We start from the raw sequence: 22,877 nt of genomic DNA on the forward strand, positions 1-22,877 counted from the left end.
CTCTTATCCCTTTTCTTGTTGTTTTGCTCTATGTTTTCTTTTGTCCCTTTTTCTAGTAGACAAGCCATGATCTGCTTATCCGTTCTCCATTTTGTATTTGAATGAAATAATAGCTGGAAGTAAATTTGCGCCCGTCTCCATTTCTTGGCAAGATCCTGTCCTTCACCTGGAGTGGTCCTCTCAGTAATATTGAGCAGCGTGCATGATCAGACAGCTGATTGGCCAGAGCTGGGTCATCTTCAGGATGTACACTGGTGGATGATGCTGTACTCTCTCAGTCTGGTGGAACAACATCATTATCAAAGCCTGGCTAGATAATCGGGGCCCCCAGGAACTTTGGGGCCCTAGGCAACTGCCTAGTTTCGCCAAATGATAAATCCGCCCCTGCCTGGGGGACACCAAAGCCTTCCCATGCCAGAGGGGATGTACAGTCCCCCACAGTGTCTAGCTCTGCCTCAGGTTATCCTCCCAGTTGGACACATTCACTAAACCTTCAAAGCGTCAGGAGACACCCTGATTAAACCGACACACCTGATTGCCTTTGAAAAGGAGCGGGCGCGGCCGTGCGTCTTGCTCGACTCCATATCTCTAAAGCTGGGTCCTCGCGCGTTTCCTTCTATTAAGGATTTCAACCAGTCTTGACCTACATCTCCAGACCAAAAGCAAGGAATAGAGCATAAACACACTGGTACATTGAGAACCTACTGGATGAGCTTTTCCTTCACCCCAACAGACCGGAGCAGCACAGATATTGCTGCAGGTGAGGCCCCAGCCCATTTATCCATCCCTCACCCCATCCTACCATTGCTCCTAAACAAGACGGCACAATACTCTGCTTGAGGCAAAAAGTGAGCCTTGACACGGAGGGAGCTGTTCAATCTTTTTGGTTGTGGATCATAGTCACAGATGTAGAGAACCAGACACTTTACATCTTGAGATTCTGTTCATAAACCCCACATCCCTATACAAGTAACAAGCTCAACTTTGTGTCCATAATGAGGACACCGCTTTGCTTTAGGTCTGGGTAGCCCTTAAAAGCATCCCAGGTACCTATTGACCGCCCCTCCAAAATTAACTCAATATGCCCTCCAGATGCTCAAAACACCTGTTGACTAGACAAATTCCCAGAACACCTTCAGCATCTTCTGTTCCTCTACCAGGAGGGAAGCCACACCGCTCCCCCTGAATCAGTGACTATTGGTCTGAAGCGCCTCGCCTTAAGGGAGGCGGGGAGGTGTGATCCCTCGTTAGATGGACCCCAACTCCTGGTCCCATTTCTCAGAACCTCAGGGAATGTGATAAATAGCTCACTTCAACCACAATGTATGTATCTTTTTTCATTTATTAAGTACCACCAATACAAAAAAGACAAACTAGGACATTTATTTTACATTTTTATACATTATTTCAAGTACAGTCCACACCACAATCGCCCTCAAGACGTAGGAGGTAAAAAAGTGCACTGACTACACGCTGAATACTCTGTCCCTTTATCCGTCTGCATGGTTTAAATATAGTTTTTTAAAATCTGCACTCCTCGCTAACACAAAGAAAAAAGTCATTTGCACTCTCTGCTAAGTGTTTGGTGCAAGCGCAACGACCGAAGTCCGGAGGTTTTAAACACATCATCATGAAGAAAAGCTGTGAAATGGGCTGAAACGAAGTGTGAACGTCTCTACAGAACACAATAAATGTGTTGATGATGATGATACTGGATTCCAGCGGCTGGTTTTTAATTAAAAGAAAAATATCAAAAACGAGCAGAGTGAGATGAAAACCTAAGATGGCCCTGGAATGTTAGTGGGATGTAAACACAGACAAAAAAAAAAAAAAAAAAAAAAAAAAAAAATCACATGAACCAGCAGGGCAATAGCAACATGGGCCAGCGATTTTGGACTATTTGGCTCGGCTACTTCGGTGACGAGACGAGAAGCTGGCAGCTTATTCCTCTAAGGTCCGGAAGGCGTTCTGCATGTCCTCCAGCAGCTGGGCGTATTCTGCCTTAATCTTAGCTTCTCCATCTTTAACAGGGTCCTGAGAAAGATGCCCAACACAAACTAACTGATTTATCCACATTCATCATGTAAAATGCAGAAAACAAAGCCAAACCAACGTGATCCTTGAATGCACCTTGAACTTCATGGAGCTTATCCTGTACAGGACCTCTCCCATGTGCTCCCGGATCATGGCCCAGGTGATCTTGTTGTCGCTCTGAGCCGTGGACTCCACTGCGTGTCGGGCCATGTCATAGAAGGCAATCATGTTTGAGAGGATGCCAACCGTTTTGTAAAAGGGGCAGAACCTGCGTGCGGAGGGCGAAGGAATGTGTGAGACTTGCAGTTTATGCAATAATCACATGAAGGAGACCTTGGCAAACACCCGTATCCACAGGAGTAGTATCTGGAAATCGTTCAGTTTTTACAAGATCAACTTCTGGGATGTGCAGAAAGTATTTTTCCTACAAATTAGCTACTTCAGCTTTATTATTTTTATTATCTTTTTGATGGACTCTTTCTAATTTTGATTAACTTTCCTTTAAAGAGGCCATTGGCATAAGCAAACTTTGAGTCATTTCAAGTCAACAACTCAAACACTCTTACAAAAACATTCTCTAAGCACTTTGCAACTTTTCCTTTAAGGTGGGAAAATACACAATTAAAAATATATGTATATAATTAGATGAGGCGAAGTGTATATAATTATGTATAAAATGTATATAATTAGAGAAGTGCATCACACTCCAAGCCTCGTGAGACCATCCTGATCTCGTGAGCTATCAAGGTTTCACTCGCAGATCAGTCTGGCTACTCTCCGTTAAAGAAAATTTGGAGCCGTTCACCAAACGAACGTCCAATCAGCGTTGGCTTTGAGGCGGGTTGAGGTGTGACGCAACGGGAAGCGCGACAGTTCAGTCTAAAGAACATGGCGGCTTCAGCTGATGAAACTAGCGTTAGCGGGGCTATCGAGCAAGTTTTATCGGAATTACAGAGTATTTCTTTGCTGAGCTAACGAGCCTTTACCTGCAGCAGCCAGAGTAGCTTGGCTTGTGGTTGTGTTTTTGTCGTCGCTCGTAACAGAGTGACGACGAATCTGATTGGTTCATTTGGCCCGTCTATCACCAACATAGGCCAATCAGCTAACCAGTATTTTCGCCCCTTCCCAAAATTACTTCATCGGAAGGTTTCCAGATGGATATGCGGAGCAAATCTATCTGGCGGCGTCAGGTTATCACACTCCCAGGGCAGAGGAGAAATAATCTGTCTACATCTCTTTCTTCAGCCAACGAAACTTCAACTGGAAATCTCAAAAAGAACATTGTAGATCAGAAGTGGGAAGCAAAGGCAGATTTTCTTTTGTTTTGTGCTTTGTTATCAGCAGTTGAATTGGTTACGTTAGACAAGAGTTAATATCTTCTGTCATGGAGTCCTATGTATTCTTCACATCAAAATTCTTTTCAAACATACTCGCACACTGAAGGGATGGAGAACAGCAGCTTTTACACAACAGGAGAGGGAATAAAGTATGGAAGCACCAATATTTTTCCACATTGTATTTTCATTTCTATCCAGACCTGGAAAATACTTCAATCAAACTTTAGACTTTTTCCACTTCGTTTCTGACAGCAGATCAACCCGGCCGTCAGCGCCTTGATTTTCTGTTACTTTAAACCTCAATCATCTGAAATTGTCATTTTCTTTGCAGCCAGAAGTTGAGAAATCTCATTTTATCTTTTGCCATTAAGGGCACCAGTTGTGTATAATTAAAAGAAGATAAAAAAATATATAGGTTACAGTTAAATACAAAGATTCTATCCTAAGCAGAACCAGGACAACATAAGTACTCGTAGTTGAGGTAAGATATTAGAAATAAAGAAATGTAGGCGTTGTCGTCACCTGTCATAGGGGGTGTAACCATTCTGCTGCAGGAAGTCGTCCTTAATGAGTTTAGCAATCTCCAGAGTGATTTTATCAGTCTCCGCAAGAGAAGCCTGCAAACAAAACAAGATCAGTGCTCGTTCTGTTTAGTCACAGCAGCTATCCGAGGAAAAAAAAATCCAGACTGTTGGTCTGAATGAAAAATGCAAATAAAATCAGATCAGGTTCATATTTTAAATTACTGAAAAGAGACCCGTTTACTGTCAGACACACATTAAAAGTGCACTAAACATATGAATATCTGGCCTTACATCACTAGTGGTAATTTCTAAGTAATGAACAGCATTTTTAACACGCGTTTTTTAGATGTTCTACCACCTCGGTCCACCTTACCTTGCCCACAAGCTGCACAATTTCAGCTAAGTCCTCCTCCTCCTGCAAAATCTCCTTAGCTTTTGTGCGAAGAGGGACGAACTCTGGAAAGTGTTTGTCATAGTATTCATCCAGAGCTCGCGTGTACTTGCTGTAGCTGATTAACCAGTTTACTGAAGGGAAGTGCTTTCTCTGAGCCAGCTTCTTGTCCAAGCCCCAGAAGACCTAGGGAGACGAAATAAAAGAAAAATAAATCTCACACGCATTTAATCAAGTAGGAGGATCCCCGATGGAAGCATCACAACCAGCTGCTCACCTGAACTATTCCCAAGGTGGCTGAAGTAACTGGATCTGAGAAGTCTCCACCAGGGGGCGACACACTGTAAAGGATTACCAAATTAAAGGAAGAGTGAGTCTAACGGCTGATACAATGCAGATTAAGACTTTTATTACAACCCAATACTTAAAAAAACTGTAGGGGGTAAAGATGATCATTATATCATGATGTTAAACACCCAGTCAAAGTAAATTTCTCATTAAAGGAGTTTTTAACCATCTGACATGAAGCACACTGCAAAAACAGAACTAAAAATAAGTAATTTTTTATTGAAATGAGTGTATTTGTACTTTATTTGAGCAGATAAATAAGATCATTTGCCAATGGAATAAGATTTTTGCACTTAAAATAGAAACAACTCATCTCCATCAACTTTATTCAAGTGCAGTATATCTAATTATCTTATTTTAGGGGTAAAAATACTCTTTCCATTGACAGATAATCCTAATTACCTGCTCAAATCAGGGACAAATGCACTAATTTCAAGCAAATTTTACTCATTTTTAGTTCTGTTTTTGCAGTGCAGGGCCTAAACAGGAAAAGCTTATTAGGTAAAAACATAAAATAACAACAAGGGAAACATTAACTGACGCTCCAACGATGCTGACGCTGCCCCCCCTCTCCGGATTTCCCAGGCACTTCACACGTCCAGCGCGCTCGTAGAAGGACGCCAGTCTGGCGCCCAGATAAGCAGGATAGCCGCTGTCTACAAGCGAGAGCATTCACAGCTGATCATGAAGTCTGCTCTACAACAGCATATATAAAAAAAAAAACAGCAAACTCACCAGCAGGCATTTCAGCCAGTCTTCCAGAGATTTCTCTCAGAGCCTCAGCCCAGCGAGACGTCGAGTCGGCCATCATGCTCACGTTGTAGCCCATATCTCTGAAGTACTCAGACAGAGTGATCCCTGCAGAAAAATCACATTGCTAAGTCTGACTGGTTTTCCGTCGAGTAAACACGACCCTCGTTTCCTTTTGCTAAATGTTTGTAGTTATTTATTCTTAAATTCAGAACTGCGCATACATCATCTTAATATTTAGGATTAAACTGTGCGACATGGGTCAAACGTTTTGGGCATCCTTCCATAAGCCTCTCATGGCAGTTTTCTTAATTTCTGGCCTGTTCCTCCAGACAGAACCAGTGTAATTCAGTCAGTTTTGTAGGATGCAAACTGGACAGAACTACATTTCTAGGTGTTCTGGGCTCTGTGATGGTCGCTCCTAAAGATTGTCTTCGTTGGACTGAAGCTGCTTCGCAACTAATTTCTGAATATTAACGTAGAGATAATATTCTGTCCTCATGACGCCACATATTCAGTATAGTGAACTGGTCCAACTTGCAGTAAAACACCCCTAAAACATGATGCTGCCACATCCACACCTCAGAAGATGTCAGGCGTAAAAAAAAAAATCGGAATTGGGTCATTTTATGCTGCAGTGTGAACGTAGCCTAACTGTATGTGCTCTTTCATCCTCTAGACCTGAAAACTGGCTCAGATCTTACCTGTGTTTCTCTCCTGGATGAAGCCAATAAAAGAGCTGCTGCTGCCATTATCCTTTTATTTTTCTCTCACATAGAAAGTACTCCTAGATCAGTGCCCCTGTGCTTTTATTGCGTGTATGCTCCATCTTAAACCCCCAGTCGGTTCTTTTGGTCATACTGAGCCTGGTTCTGCTGGAGGTGTCTTCTTGTTAAAGGGGAGCTTTCCTCTCCACTGTCGCTACATACATCCTTGATGTGAGGGATTGCTGCAAAGTCAACCACACAATAGAAGCAACTGTCCATGGTGGCTCCATGCTCATCCAGGAGGATTGAATGCTTCTAGTCAGCGACTTGTTGCATTCTGCTGGGTCTCCTTCGATAGAAAAAGTTTTACCCCTTTTAAATAATAAACTGACCTTAATTGCATTGTTTGATAACTAAAATCAGTTGGAATTTATCTACCTGACTTGGAATCTGTCTGGATGAATAAATGAAATTGACTTTTTTGTTAAATGCCTTGGGACGACATGTGTCATGAATTGGCTCTATATAAACCTGAATTGACCTTAGAGTATATAAACTTAATAAAACAAATCCCTAAAAAGCTCTCGCTCTCATTTTTGGATTTAACAAATTTTAGAAATCCAAACTCATGCAAAATGCTTAATCTAATTATATAATAAGCTTTTCCTGTGAATCCACTGTGATGTGGATGGTTGGTACCTGTATAGATGGAGGCCTCTCGAGCAGCCACAGGCATATTGGACGTGTTCGCAACCAGCGCTGTTCTCTTCATGATGCTCTCAACTTTGCCATCAACTTCCATTGTGAGCTGTTGAGCAATGGAAACAGTAACATGACATTAAATTATTTTAACATGCTTCAAATATGACCACCTTGAATTGGCAGAATCCTCACTATGTACATCTAATTTTACCAAAAAGATAGTGATCAGAGCCATACACTGAACGAGGTGAATAAAGTGATTCAAACTGTTTGGTAATCCCGTAATTATTTTAAACTACATTTATGTCCCGCTTTGTAATCCAGGGCAGAATCATCTGCATCTTTGCGCATGTGTTATACATTTGCAATGTGAAAATGGAGCAGGTCTCGTCTCTGCAACCTTTGCTCTGACTTCCTGCAGGGCAGCAGGGCTTTAAGGACGAGGCAGCAGCCTGCGAGACAGAGCTGAGGGAATAGAGAGACCTCACACAGCTCTAGCTGCTTTCATTTCAAGTTGCTAAATCGCCAGAAAAGTCCTTGAATTTGTTTATGGTCACTTTTTTTGAATAAGAGTTGCTAGAGGGGTCTGAAAAGGCCCCAAATATAGACAGAGTTGCTAAATTGCCAACACTGGACTCTAGTTTTCCTACACTACTGAGAACAGCACAGTAGCCACCAGAAGCTTCATACACTAGCAAGCTTAGGATCAAGGCAGGCAGGAGCCGGAGGTGTTGGTTTTCAAAATAAAGTAAAACTTTAACATTTCATGACATTTAAATTCATTTCAAACCCTGATTATAATAAGAATAAGTGTGCAAATACCCAGTAGCTATGCTATATCATAAGCTCTACATTGTTTTGTGCCATTTTTCTCCAACTATTGACAACTTTCTTCATCGACCCATAGTATATAAATAAAGCATTCCTTCGAGTCTTTTTCTGATACCTTTGTACAATGAGATTTGTTTGATCATCACTAATTGCTGAAATAGTTTGAGGTATTGCACTTATTCAACCGGGTGATTTCTGCTTTTATTACTTTTCTTTACTGATCTGCCCAGTAAAAGTTTGCTTATGTTTTTGTTTTTCGGTGGGTGGGTGGAGTTGTACAATTTATTTATCACATTGAAGGTGGAAAAATTGTCTGAATGATTCTTTATGGTCTAATTGTTCTACATCACAAAAGCCTGACACTTGTTGCAGCTTTGGACTTCAAGCATCTAAGGAGCTTTCTGGATGAAAACAGTTTCCCTAATATTTTGCTGCTATGGCAGGAATTATCAATAGGACATATTTTGTAGGAAAAAAAAAAGAGAAAATATTTTTAAAAATAACTGCCATAAATGCCAAAAGTAGCTATTGGAAGGTTAAAGAACACGCTGTATTGAGCTTAAAGTTAGGTATAAAAAGGGTTCCAGTCACAGACATTACACATTAAAATCTAAAGGTCGCTCCACCCACCTCTGGAAAATCCCGCAGCACTTCAGACATTTCGTTGCCACGTTCTCCGCAGCCCACGTAGATGATGACGTCGCTGTTGGAGTACTTTGACAGCGACTGCGAGATCACGGTCTTGCCGCATCCGAAGGCTCCAGGTATAGCGGTGGTGCCTCCTTGTACACATCTACAAAGCATAAGAATCCCACAGATCTATTAGCACGCAGCCCTTTTTTTAAAGTGTTGATAAATAACGGTCGGCCATATAAAGGGTCAGCTCAATATATAGATTAAATGGAAATAAGCCCTCGTAATTTAGTTATGCAAAGAAGCACTCACGGGAAAAGTGCGTCAAGAACTCTCTGACCAGTCAGCAGTGGGTGATTGGCTGGTAGTTTCTCTGTTACCGGGCGGATTTGCCGTACCGGCCACACCTGCATCATGGTGAACTTCTCTTTTACTCCTTCAAATTCGAGCTCCAGAACAATGTCCTACAGGCAAAAAAAAGTTACTATTGCTAAATAAATGTGTTGTTTTTACCCCAACAGGAGCTTTCAGCTTAATGGACAGCACTCACAGAAAGGTCGTAGTTTCCAGCTGGAGCCAGGTAGGTCACAGTCCCTCTGTTTCGAGGTGGAAGCATGAGCTTGTGCTTGATTAAGGAATTTTCAAACACAATCCCATAAATATCTCCGCCTGTGATGTGACTGCCAACCTGAAGAAAAAAAAACAGGGAAAGAAAGAAAATGAGTCAGACTTGTTGGAGGACAGTCATGAAATAGAAGTTGCAGTGCAAACGTTTCTCACCCGAAGGCTCTGGCCAGGAGAAAACTCCCATTTGGTGTCTCTGTTAAGGGCGCCGATATTTACTCCTCGTGGGATGTAGATACTTTGAGTGAGGTCGTTGATGTCTTTCAGTGGCCGCTGGATACCGTCGAAGATGGAGCCCATGATGCCCGGGCCCAGCTCTACGGAGAGGGGTTTCCCCGTTCGGAGGACGGGGTCGCCGACAGACACGCCGGCTGGAGCGTAACGTTAAGGCAAACCGAACACAGCCACAAGGCCGAAGCGTCGACAAGGTGCTTTTGCTATAACTTAATGTTTTCCTTACATCCCTTGTAACATTTCACTGTAATGGGTGGTTTTGAGGCAGTAGAAAGGATACACGTCTCCTCATACACCTGGATAGTTGCCATGTCCCCCTCTAAACGGATGATCTCGCCCACCAGCTCACTGTGACCGACACGGACCAGCTCATACATGGCAGCTCCAGCCATCGCAGTAGCTGTCACCACTGTCAATTGCGGAAACAGAATGAAAAACAAAAACGTCCACAAAACAAATACTGGAGCAGAAATAATTGCGACCTGACGGCTGAGAGATTTTGTTGAAATTATCATCGTGTCATAAACTTTTATTTATAGCTCTGATGAATGACAGGCACACTAGCCCCACCACAGAGTGCTTTTAAATCCCCTTATAGTGGGTCAGTTTGCTATGTCTCCAAACTACAACTCAGACATTTTTCTTGACTTCTTCCTCCTCAAATGATAAAACGGCACATAAATCTTTATGTAGGGACTCAAATTCAAGCCGGATACTATGTCATAATTACATTTTCGTTGCTACACTGTTGGTTCTGGATTCATGCCCAAGCTTGGCCTTTCAAATGTAACCCCATCCCTTTTGGTCAACTTCTATCACTGCATTCTCAGATGGCTTGAGGCTTGAATCCTTTCACACTTTTTTTTGCATATATCTCAATTTTAGTTCTGGAAATTAATATACGGAGCTATCATGAGCTGAAAAAAAATTGTAAAAGTGATAACCTTTCGGTAAAAGCAGTCATCATGCATACATTTTGCTTTATTTAGATGCAAACAGAGCGTTGATGTGTTTATTTTTGCAGGAAAATCTCATTGTAGCCCATATTGCCAACTCGTTTAAAGTAAAAATGTCCTTTTACTGACATTGTTTCTTCTCTCTGGAAGCAATATTAACATTTTTGAGGCCCCAGTTAGTGTCTAGACTTGAATCTAATAGACAATATGTGGAGGGAGCTAAAACATTAGGGTGATGGGCATGAGGCCTTCCAACGTCAAAGACAGAGCTCATCCTAAGATAAATTGCGAAAATAACAGCGGAAATATTCAAAATCTGGTCAGATCTTTTAAGATATTATTGCTATAATGTCTATTAAAATTTATAAAATAATCGTTGGGAAGGCTACAAGTAATGTTTAACAAGCCAGTTTTCAATAAAATGTAAATAAGAACAGAGAAACTACTTTAAATATTAATATTACTTCTACATTTCTTAAATCACGAATTCAAAGATGCTGCTCTCATTTTCCTCGGAAGCAAACGTCTTAGTGGTACTTAGTGGTAGTATATTAAATTGGCTTTATTTAATATTTAATGTTAGCAATTGGTAAGATGTATTTTGAAAAGTGTTCAATAATTAAGCTTTACCTCTGTACATGTATATTCTTGTCATTACTCCTAAATGGAGCACATCACTGGATTAAAATCTTCACAACGCTGCCAGTATTTTTTGTACCACAGGCTTGTCTACATATCAAAAGGGATTTAAACCTTGTTATTTGCTTTTGGGAAATAACTTATACGTTGATTATTTGACAATACAAAGCTGTAAAATGATCTAGTCCTGCAGATTTCCTGTACAGTTTATATAAACTGAGCTCTCTTTATGACAGCATTATAACAGTGTTTGGAAAGCGCCATGTAATGACAGAATAAACCCGACCTGGCCCTGAAACGCCGTGAACAAATCCAAACTGGCTTTCTCGCTCCTCATCCTGGATCTTAGGAAGCGTTGACGTGTCCATAGTTTAGTTTATGTCCTGCAAATAAAACCAAAGGGGGACAGAGAGGAGACAAGGGTTATTTAACTGTGACATACTTAGCCAGGCAAAGCTTTTTCGTCATTTAAAACGTGGTAATACAAGCCATTGTCATTAAGCACGGGTAGGCTAAAGTTACGCAGCATCCCATCACTTATTTAGAGTTTCAGTTTACAAATAATGTATGATTTATTATAAGGAATGATAGGAAGATTAAATTAATCCCTATGGAGTGTCTGAAAAATGAATGAACAAGTTAAGCAGATCGCAAGCCAACTTTTCTCTTCAGAGGACAGATGGCTGTCTGGTGTTGTGACACCGAGAGCAAAGCTGGATTTGTGCGTGTGCGCGAACGGGTCAGGTGACGAGCTAGCAGAGAGTACCAAAACTCAGCACGTTCACGCATGCTGAAACGACAATATATCACACAACACTTCGGTAACTATATAGAACATATCTGTGAAGCAACATACGTGTGAAAGAGACACCGAATAGGAGTGTGTTACCTTAAAGTTTAACTGACACGTAGCCGTGCCCAGGTTTGTCTCTGCTGTAGCAGGCTAAGGAGGAGGAGGAGGAGGAGCTTCCCCCCGGGCTAATCACCTGCAGAGCACCGGGCTGTCACGTGAAGAAGCCGTCTCCATTTTGGCTCGAGCAACTTCCCTTTTCCTCCAGTAATGTTTAGCTGCGTCTTGAGCCAACATGGCGTCCGCCGATAAACAGGCTCACAGCCAATGCGGTTCTCTCGACCCAGTCACGTGACGTGGGCGCATTGCCGCCCTCTTCTGGACACAAGCGAAAACGTACATCGCGCTCAATGATTAGCAATGGTATTGAATTCATTGATTAACTAGATGAAACGCAAACAAACTGACAACAATAATGAAAAAAATAATAAATGTAAACCAAAAGAAAAAATGTGCACTTAGACGATGTGAAGTTTGTTCGAGCGTGAATCACACTTTCTTGTTGATGATAAGAAGAGACGAAATTGTTAACACAAAAATTGGTTTGAAAATCTTAATAGAAGTGTAAAAACTAGGTCACAAATAATTAAAGAAAGCAAATAATATTAGAAGCAACACAAAATCTACATTTAACTGAAATAGCTGGTGTAAAAGTCTGGTGTATCAGCCACGAGTTCATTCAATTGTTTAAATCATTATAAAAACCAAACTCAAACTGCTTCTAGTTAGTTTTTGGGGGCCAAGAATTATGTGAAGGACAAGAAATTCACATAAGAGGTTTATTTTTTCGTAATTAATATTTAACATTCATTAATATTTAAGCATTTTACAAAACTCTTCATAGCAAACAATACATGGGAAGATATTTAAATGTATAGACAAACGTAGAAAATGTCTAAAATATTTAACATGGGGAGTTGTATATAATAATATGTTTAATACATACAATAATAAACAAAAGAGTTATTTCTCTAAGATTTTGCTGCATTTCATAAACCTCTGTCCCACACGCCCTCATAACATCGACATTGCGTCTGGCCAGTTTCCTATCAGCAAGGCTGTAGAAGCACAGAAAGAGACCCTGATACGATAGAACGGACATGGACGACAGCCAGTCACAACATGTTTTATTTATATTGGTGTCTATATTCCCTAACATAGGCTTTTCAGATTTTATTTGAAAGGTCTGGTGACTATAGACTTTTAATTATTATGGGACGGAACTGTTTTTAATTGGTCTGTTTTGATCTAGAAGTAATTTTATTCAAACAAGGACTAACAAATCATCCATTTAAAATTAATTAAAAAACAGAGTTTATGCATTTTTTCGGGTAGAAGAGGTAAATGCTCATCAAATTGAGGATAGTGGTCTAAAATGATTATTTATAGTACAGTAGTTCCACAATAAATACCAACACAGTCTAGAATTATTAACATGAGGAGCAGCAGTGGCTCCGTGTATTCCGTATATATATAGATAGAGCCACGCAAGGTTAAGCACTATTGAGTTTCACTTATTTATAGGGTCCCTTCAACGTAGACCACAGTGAGGCGCTTCAGCTTCAGTTTGATTCAGTCTGACCAATCATTTTCATCAAGCTCAGAGTCATCCTCAGAGTCACTGTATTCAACAGCAATGCGTCGGGAGAGGATGGTGGCCACATCGTTTCCCTCTGGCTCCCGCTTGTTCTGCTGCTCTTGCTGCTCTTGAACTTTCTTCAGCCGGATGCCTGATAGTGAAATAAAATTCAAATGAAGCTAAAAGCAGTCAAAGCTTTCCATATAACTGTGTCAGAAAAGCCACACTCACCCATCCGAATGGCAGACAGCAGGTCGCTTCTTGCATCTCTGACTGGTTTCGTTTCGGCCCTGCCGCCCTCGTTGTGTCCCGGTGGGTGTGAGGGCGCGGCTGGAGGAGGCAGAGGTGGAGGCGGGGGACCTGGGGGAGGCGGGGCCATGCGTGGCCCCTGTGGTGGTACAGGTGGAAGTGGGTAACCTGGTCCTATGTGCACAGCTCCATTATGCAGCGGCGGTGGAAAGCCAAACGCCGTCTGGGCTGATGGGATGGATGGGCCTTGGGGAGGAGGTTGTGGAACGGAGCTGTTCAATATTGATGGGAATAGAATTAGTGTTGCAATCTCTAGGAACGTGGCATTACATTTGAAACAAGCTGATTTATGGGTCAACAACAAAAAAATCTATTTTGTTTCTGGATTTTTCTGAGGCTCATATACATTCATTATATATTAGAGAAATCTCAGCCTTTAAACTTGTATAACTCAATCTTTTTTTAAGCGTGATCTGATAATACAAAATACAACTTCAACTATTTTTTTTTTCAAAACAAAAACTGAGTGGACAAGTTTAAATATTTTTGTGAATTTTTCCTGAACTCCAATGGGTCAACATGCTTCACACAGGACTAAATATAAACTTTCTCCAACTCTAACATTTGGATGAATAAAGTCTCTGAGAAACCAGACACTTTAGCAGTCATCTACAATGCATAATTCTGGCTGTGTTTTACAATGTCTGATAAGAATGGCAAGTTTATTGAAAATGATTGGTTTCTATTTACTTTACTTTCAAGCATAATTCATAACTCTTTAATGGTTTTGTGGCTATTCTAGAAGTTTATTATTGTCCACAGTGAAAGAAGCTTAAGATCAACGCGGACTTAGAAGTTATTGATGAAAATAGCAACACCTTCAAGGTCAGGTGGAATATTGCAGCTGTCCACATAAAAAAGCCAAATGTGTTCTAAACAAAAAACCTAAGGACAAATATTGGTTAAAGTTTAAACAGGCTTGCAGCTCCAAGGGAGAACAATGATTTAACCTCCTTTTTGTGAATACATAATATATTAACTACTGTCAGGATGGAAGGATGATTTTCCCAGTATAACAAAACGTGTGTCTGAGCAGGATTACCAACTATAGCTTTAAAAGCCAGGTCAGTGCTAGGAACACAACCAATTTAAATGCACTTCTGATAAGTAATCAGTCATCCACCAAGAGTCATGTCAGAAGCTGGTTGCAACTTGCTCGGTATCCAAATATGGTATCCATGTATTAAAGTGTGTGTACGAATATATTTGTGAACATTGTGTTCAGCTCGCTTTGAAACAAAAGATGATTCAAATCAGCCATTAAAAGTTCAAATTTAATCTGACGTTCATATGCTGACGATGAGCGCTTGTAAACTCCTGACCAGCCCAATACATACCCGCAGTCTGTAGCCAGACGTGCAGAGCCATCTAATCTGCCGGCAACGTTAGGCTCTGCCGCAGCATAGGTTACTCTCTTGTAGTTGACATCGATGCTGTGGTATTCGTGCTCCACAGGTGGCGAGGGATGTGCGTTTCCTGGGATGTGATCATGAGACTTGGCGTAGTTACAAGCAGCGTGAGCAGGTACTGGAGGGATTGGGTAGTCCAGAAGGTCAGGCCTGGATAAACAATGACAGTGAGGGAGATTATGATGCAGATGTCCCTGCATATCCAGATGGTCCTTTTTTTTTTTTAACCTCCAAATGCCTATCACAAGCTTGATGCAGCTGGAATTAAAAACCTAACATTCTGTGAAGGATGTGCAGGGCATTGAAAAAGTATTCAACTTCACGCTGAATTTACAGATTTGTCGACTTTCTCCAATAGAAGTGAAAAATAAACAAAATAAACATGGGGAGAAATGAATAGAGGGCAGTCTCACAACTGACAACACAAATACTATGAACTGGTAAAAACAGAACAACAGGATAGACTAAACGTTTAAAAAATGAGAAGTTGGGCCAGTGTGGTAATCGTTTAATGGTTTACGGTATTTACCTCTACGGTGACATTTTAAAAGACTGTGTATTTTTTCTCTCTTGCAGGATATAATCCCAATAAACTGTTGAGTCCGGTGAAATCCCCACACAAGAGAAACAAGATTGAAAACCCGTATTAAACTCAGATCTGATTCTATTGTGGGAATCATTGCATGGCTTCAGAAGCTACATTTCATTTCTCCAAGCACAAAATATGAGAAATGATTGACTGAAAGAAAGAAAAATTAGCTTTATGTGCGCAGCTGTAAAGGAAGCAGCACATGTTCTTGTGCAACATACCTTTCCTAGCAAATGACTTGCCTATTTCAGGACAAAAAAACAACAACAACAACAGCCTTGTGCAGACATTACAACACCATGGTAAAAATAGTCAAGTTGCTTAACTCGCCTCTGTATACTCAAGAGCTTCTCCCACCAGAAACATTTGGCACAATACAAAGTTATTTATATTTCATCTGGGAGTTTAAAGGGACAGTGTGTAACTAATTTGTCTTTTAATGAGCAAAAAATCAAATATTGGTTTTATAAATACAGATTCCAGCAGAGTCTAACAATAATCACATCAAAAATGAAAGCGTTCTCATAACTTAGAATGAGTAGTTTATATATACATGGGTGCCAGTGCACCCACAGGGTGGTGACATGTTGCGTCTCATTTCTGATTACAGCGGCCCAAAGGGGACAAACTTGTCAACCGTACGCGTTTTCCCTTTCTTTCTTCTATGTGAAGACGTGCTGTCGGTGCAGGAGGGGTATAAAACAAGCAAAGACGACTGTAGTTCATTCTATTTGCGGGTTTCTGTTGATATGGAGGACCACCCATACACTTTTCCAGTGAGAGGAAATGAGAAAGTGACCAAGAAAAGAAAAAGAAGTAAAAACCGGGAGAAAACGAGAGTCAACATCGCCGTAGCTATTATTACCAGTCCATGAGGGAGCGGGATTCAAAACAGAAGCGGAGGTTGCAGGCTTAAGTTAATTCAATATACAAAATGCAAAATTGTACAACACAGAACATTTAGCATGAATCCAAACAACATGATGACAGTGTGTAACAATATATTTTTAATCTAAATATTAATTGAAAAAAGAATGGAAACCCTTACCTGCCGTCTGGAGAGAGAGAGCTTTCTGACGATGCTCCTCGGCGAAGAGTTTTTGGGTGTCGGTGATCTGGACGGAGCTCTTTATCAAAAGCCATCATGTTCCACTCTTGTCTGCGGTTTCGAGCCTTCCTCACCTTCTTCACCTCCCGATGGAGGGTGCTGCTTTCCATACATCGCTTCTGCTCCTGGGAAAGGGTAATGCAAAGACACAGAATAGAGTGTGTGTATGTTTCCAAAGCGTGACGTAAATAAACAGAACTCTGGACAAGCCTGTGCTGTTACCCTTTGTCTCCGCCTTTCTTTCCTCTTGTCCTCGGTGTCCTGAAGCATCTTCTCCCTCCACAGATCAAAGAAGTAGGATGGGTCCGAATAGAATTTCATTGCATCAGCGGAGTCCTCTCTGCGTTATATTAAATACAAACGGTTTGTCATATTCCGCAGATGTTTGGGTTTTGGTTTTCTTTTGTTTCTCTGTTTTAGTCTGTTTATCTTAGTTTATTCCTCTAGACTTAGTTTCTTACTTCTATCTTGTGTTCTCTTCCCTGTGTGTTTTAATTTAATTCCTTAAGTCAGTATTTGTCTTGTCTTCTTCCTCCCTGACTCTCCCTGCTCACCTTCTACCTCAGCTTCTCCTCCTGATCACCTGTATTCTCTGTCATTCTCCACTTGTCCCTCAGTATATAAGCTCACTGGCTCTCATTGTTCATCGTGGGATTCTTTCGTTAGACTGTCATTCACTTTGCACATTTCTTCCCTTTTCCCCAATACCTGTTTCTACTGAGCTACCTGTAATTTCTCTTCATTTTATCATTAAAACATGATTTGTTGTGTAAGTGTGCTGTCTGCACTTGCACTAACCAGCAAACACGATTCTGTTTGCAAATGCAGAAACTGTAAAGTGACTTAGTGATTGATGTGGGACACACACAGCACCTGTAAGAAGAGAGGGCACCAAGAGGAGGAGGCCGGTCGCAGCCGTTGTACATTTCTCCAACAGAACTGGGGGTGCTGCCTTTGGACAAAACCTGCTGGTCTTGGACCGCAGAGCCTCGAAAGGCCTTCCTCATGTTTATGTCCTGAAGAGACACTATGGGGGCAGCAAAAGTGGAGATGAAAGTCAGGTAAAAAGGAACGACAGTGAAAAAGGATTAAAACAATCAAACAAACAAGAGGTGTGTCAGTGAACTGACCCTCCTCCACGTTGGAGTCCAGCTGAGTGACTTTTACTGCCAAGCGGTCAATACGGTCCTGGAGAGAGTTTGCACGAGTATAAAAGGTGTTGGCCTCGTTGAAAAGCTCTCCAAACACATTTTCTGCCTGTTTACCTGCAACAATAACAACAACAACAACAAAAAGAATGGAACAACAAGAAAACAAATCAAAGGAAGCACCTTCATAATGAAGATGAAATGTGAAATAATAAATAGCAAAAGTACAACTTCCCAAAGAGAAATTTTACAGGAAACGGAATAGGAAAAAGTTAATTCTGATGTAAAATGTGTTGTCCCATGTGGGCTGTTCGTACGCAACCACTACAACAGCTCTGATCCACTGAGTTTGAACGCCATCGTTAGACTGCGAGTGTTTAGGTCTCCATCCACCGACTCGCTATTTCATCTGCCCTGTTGGGCAGAGCTTTTACGATAGGATCTATGCCTGTGACACTTCCCTCATATTACAAAGAGGCAACCTTCATATCAGAGGTCAGTCCCTTCTATGAACAACAGCCTGGGTTACATCCAATATAAACCACTAGAAATCATCAGACCGTTCATTTCTTAGTAAAGGCAATTAAAACAAAAGTTAACATGTCTAGTGATAACCACTTTTAGGAGATCAAGAAATCACACATAATTCTAATCTTAAATAAACGGGACTGAAAATGAGTTAATTATGGCCAAATTGACTAAAACCTTCAACTGCGCAACAATATCTGATGTCCTTTAATATTCAAATTTTGTGGTCATGTTTATTTTGGGCTTAAATATGTATGCTTTTCCCAACTTAGGCATTGGGATTGTTTAGTGATGGGTTTTCTCTTTAGTATATCAAATGCACATTGACAATAAAGTCCCAGCTGAGTAATGCAGTATCGGTTTAGATCCCAAGATTTCTCACAATTCAAGCTATGTTTTAAAGTGCAAAGAAGAAAAAAAAGGCACTGCACATTAATGGGGTTAACTGTTGGCTAATTGTACATCCGCCTGGAGATCACTTCAGGAAGAAGTAACAGGACTTCAGAATCATTTTAATGAAGTTCTTCCACCAGATCATATCATTTTTATACAAGCTTCATTTCAGTCTGCTCTGGCCCTCTTCACATTCAACTGTATCGTTTGCCACATTTTTATTAAATCCCTCCAAGATGTCAGAAGCAGCTCAAACATTTCCTGCTTTAAATGCCTTTGAAGTAAGATAATATAATATAAGATAGACTTTATTGATCTCACAGTGGAGAAATTCACTTGTCACATCGGCTCTTATAATCAAATAGCAATTTTATTAAAACTGTGCAGAGCAAAAACAACAAAAAATACATAAACAATTCTCATCAGTTACCTTATTCCTTATTTGATGTCACTGGAGGCATATGCATGTTAAAGCTTCTTTTAGTGATAAATCTTTCGCTCAAATAACGATTTATAAAATAGAATAGGAAAACTGACCCTAGCATGTTGTTCTGAAGGTGGCAAACTACATTTAGAGTGAGTTTGACTGATTTCACTGAAAAGTCTATCTATTAGCTTTAAAGGCGCTAGTCTATAACATTCTGTGTTTTTAGCTTTTTTTTTTTTTTTTGCAACTCAGAGAAATTTGATTAGAGGACATTAGTGCAACACTACTTGTGAAATAAGTGGAACTAATATCTGTTGTAGTTTGCCACATGGGAAACCATTATACTTTATAAAGGCTAGCTTGAGTAGAAGTTCCAGGTTATTTCCATAGGAAAAATAACACAATCCTGTAAACTCCACTGATTCCAGGTTAAGGTGGAACATTGTACATTGTTAATAAGCAGGACCTTACTCAGACAACTGAGCTGACGGATGATGGCAGACAGCGTGTTGTTGGTCACACATTCCAGCTCATTGCCGATCCCATCAGGCACCGCACCATGGCACAGGTGCCGAGGCTCGATGTTTCTCTTGACCAGAGGCATAACCACTTCTCACATCTCAGCGATTGCCTGGTGGGAGAGGAAGGAGGCAAAAATCATCTCACTGGGTAACGCAGCCTGCAGAGCAGAGTAACAGCTATATTCTGTGTCGTTAGCAGAGACAATGAAACTAAAGGCAGAACGTAATGGCCAATGCAATACAGATAAGCAAAAAGCTGCGACTGCAAGCATTACATTTTAAAATAAAGTTCTTTGGTCTGGTAGAGAAAATGATCCTTGATATCAGGTATAGACATTATCTTTACAGTATTTTTTCATTTGGTAATTGTTAAAACTACTTTCTCCTAGTTTTCTTTTTGTAATAAACCTTAAATGTTTTGTTAATGTTAAATGTTAAATTTAACATTAAGGTTTAACATAAATGTTAAACCTTAAATGTTTTGTTTGTTAATGTTAATTCCCGTACACATTTTTCTGCAGTAAAAAGAAACAGAAAACAGACTTAATCACAGATTGATGCTTATAACAGATTATCTGACACTAGGTATAGTGCGGGCTTTGAGCTTTGGGTCGTTTCAGATGCTCCCTTATTCAGGGGTTGCCACAGCAAGGCATTATAACTCGCACACAGACTGCATGTGGAGATTCAAACCTGGGTCTCCCAAACTAAAATCAAAGACTTAAAGCACTCCACCATGCAGAGACTTTTGAGCTCGGATACATATTTTGATCATTTGTTCACACAAAGATAGTGGGATTTTTTTTTTTTTTTTAGAAAAATTATAGAAATGTTAAACATATGTTGGTCTGACATGGATCTATGTCAGCTTTTAGAAAAGTTTTAAATATTGGCACAATTTGGTGTTCTCACTAAAACACAAACAATTATCACCTGTTTTACATGCAGCTTCCTAAATCTGATTCATTTCTAAATGAACACACACTTTATTGTGTACTTTACGCTGCTAAGCTGGTAAAGTGCGTAAACTGACCCTGGAAGCATGTAAACCAGATGCACAATACAGAAAAACATTTAAGTTTAATGTGAAGGTTTAAACAACATCCTTGGCATTCATTATGAGCAAATAAACCAATTGGACAAAATAGCCTTAATTCAAGAAAAAAATTGAAGCTATATCAGTTTCACATACTGCATAAGTCTAACAACTATTACCTTAGTACTGGCTGCTTACAATTAATGTCTATATTAAGCTCAAACACAAAAATATTACTTGGGTGACGAAAACTTGAAACATGGGGGTCCATAGAAAGCATCTTGAGAAAAAAAACATCAGCAATAGTGGAATTTTTACAGCAGTGTTTTATGGTCAAAGTCAAAGTCTTCTGTCTCATCTGTAGGGTTTTGAGATTACCAAAAAAAAATTAGTGTTTCTTTGTTTTACCAGACTCATCAATATATATATATATATTAGGATATCACATGTACTTATTTTATTTCGAAATGGTTCATTCAACAATCTCACTTCATTCCTCCTTGTTTAATTTAACGTGTCCTATTTTTGAAATATTAAAAAAAAAATCCACAATAATCCATGAAGGAGCAAGGGCTTATTTTTTTTTTTACTTTTAAAAATATTTATTTTTGTGTTGGTTCTTTTTGAACTCAGGTTAACTAATGCAAGATTTTTTTAATAGAGTAGGAAAAACAAATCCAAAATTTTAATAGGTTAAAATGTAATCTGTATGTAAGATTTTGGACACACAAATGTCAATAAATCAAACAAATAAACATTTATTTTCCCACATATTTAATCTATATAACTTTTTCCTGTTACAGTAATATCTGTGTTTTGTATGAATGTAAACTCATTTGCTTGTTTTTATTTTAAGGTTATTTTTAACTTAAAGCTCCCGAAACGTTCCCAATTCTCCAGTTGTGCAGAGTAAACGACGGTTATCGGGTAACACCAAATTTTCCTGACTGGCATCATATGAACAGTTAAGTTTTTGAACACTTTTACTCCGAAGAACGGTTACATAACAAGACCGCCTACCAGTGAACCGTTGACAGTTGCCTCTGTCGTGGAAAAGCATTCTCGATAGGCCAGGTTGCTGGTTCAAGGGATGTTTTTCCTGTTTCCCATCAGCAAGCAGGGGAAACAACTGTCAGTGTGGAAGTCAGACCTTTTCCACCCAACTCAATGGGACTGTCCGAGCACCTGACTTGGGCTACAGTATGTGTGAACAGCGATAGTCGTCCTCTGGAGCGCAGTTCACTGACAGTAAATCCCTATGTCCGAATAACAGCCTGAGCCAGGAGGGGATTACCCAGAAGATTTACTCCCGTCGTCCAATCACATGCGTCAGTGCTGGCCGTGTTACATCCAGCTTCATTTCAGGATGTATTAGTAGTTTTTATATAGCATAGTGGTGCATTCCATGAATTTAAGGGCAAAGAGCAACTCCATGTCATTATACAACACATGAAATTAAGTTGGACTCTCCAAAGTAAATCGGCTCTTGCAACAAATATTATTATGACTGCTGCTGGATGCAGCCTTGGAATGACTTTGTTGCCACATGTTACCATTTACATGTTAACACAGGCCTATATGTTAAAACCTTTTGACTTGAGCCGTTTACATTGTGATACGTTTAAATCTTTCTGCCCATTCTCTGTACATAAACAGCGGCTTGTCAATCTAATCTGGTCTATTGTCACATCAGTGGGAATGACCTGGATAAACAGAGGAAACCAGACACTTTGAATGAGATCTTAGCTGCACACACACAAACACACACACACGCACGGGAGGTATTGGTGTAACCTAGATATGGGGGCTTAAATCTTTAGAGGCATCATTACAGCTAAGATTAATCAGCGCCATTTCATTGGAGCTGTCTGTGTTAAACAGACTTTCTATAATTTACGCCAATGATGTCCGAACTTTTGGCCTCGTGGGCCAAGAAATTGTCAAGTTGAAAGTAACTGAGGTCCACACCATTTAAATTTGTTTTCTTTTGTAATTCAAAACTCCATTTTTCCTTTGGAAAATGTTTCCTTTTTACGCGCACAGAAATTAACAAAACACAAGAAAAGGGAGCTAGAAATCTGTAGCTCTGGAACTTCACATCTTGTGGATTTGCCTTGTTTGTAATGAAGACACACAGAAATAAAGTTGCACACAATATTTTAAAACTCTTATTTCTGGTTTCTTTGGATTTTTTTGCTATTATTGTCAGCAACAAGAACAGGATAAATCAATGTTCACTGATTGCTATTACAGTAAAGACTCCTAGCCAA

General features: G+C 40.1%; 2 protein-coding genes across 2 annotated transcripts; both read right to left on the minus strand.

Annotated features, from left to right (window-relative positions):
* Window positions 1–1,367: 1,367 nt before the first annotated feature.
* LOC105919870 (V-type proton ATPase catalytic subunit A) lies at window positions 1,368–11,917 on the minus strand. Its single transcript, XM_012855307.3, has 15 exons — window positions 11,600–11,917; window positions 10,997–11,093; window positions 9,396–9,524; window positions 9,038–9,252; window positions 8,808–8,945; window positions 8,570–8,721; window positions 8,255–8,417; window positions 6,791–6,899; window positions 5,370–5,492; window positions 5,176–5,290; window positions 4,564–4,627; window positions 4,269–4,472; window positions 3,894–3,988; window positions 2,131–2,302; window positions 1,368–2,034 (listed from the first exon to the last, which is right to left on the minus strand). The coding sequence occupies exons 2-15, from the start codon at window positions 11,076–11,078 to the stop codon at window positions 1,942–1,944; spliced, it is 1,854 nt and encodes a 617-aa protein (XP_012710761.1). The 5' UTR covers window positions 11,079–11,093; window positions 11,600–11,917; the 3' UTR covers window positions 1,368–1,941.
* A 408-nt stretch (window positions 11,918–12,325) lies between these two features.
* wasf3a (WASP family member 3a) lies at window positions 12,326–21,859 on the minus strand. The gene is made up of 9 exons (XM_021312162.2): window positions 21,628–21,859; window positions 19,522–19,681; window positions 17,685–17,819; window positions 17,428–17,581; window positions 16,777–16,894; window positions 16,495–16,679; window positions 14,786–15,007; window positions 13,371–13,660; window positions 12,326–13,290 (listed from the first exon to the last, which is right to left on the minus strand). The coding sequence occupies exons 2-9, from the start codon at window positions 19,652–19,654 to the stop codon at window positions 13,133–13,135; spliced, it is 1,395 nt and encodes a 464-aa protein (XP_021167837.2). The 5' UTR covers window positions 19,655–19,681; window positions 21,628–21,859; the 3' UTR covers window positions 12,326–13,132.
* Window positions 21,860–22,877: the final 1,018 nt, after the last annotated feature.

This window comes from Fundulus heteroclitus, chromosome 11 (genome assembly GCF_011125445.2).
Source record: "Fundulus heteroclitus isolate FHET01 chromosome 11, MU-UCD_Fhet_4.1, whole genome shotgun sequence".
NCBI classification, from domain to species: Eukaryota; Metazoa; Chordata; class Actinopteri; order Cyprinodontiformes; family Fundulidae; genus Fundulus; species Fundulus heteroclitus.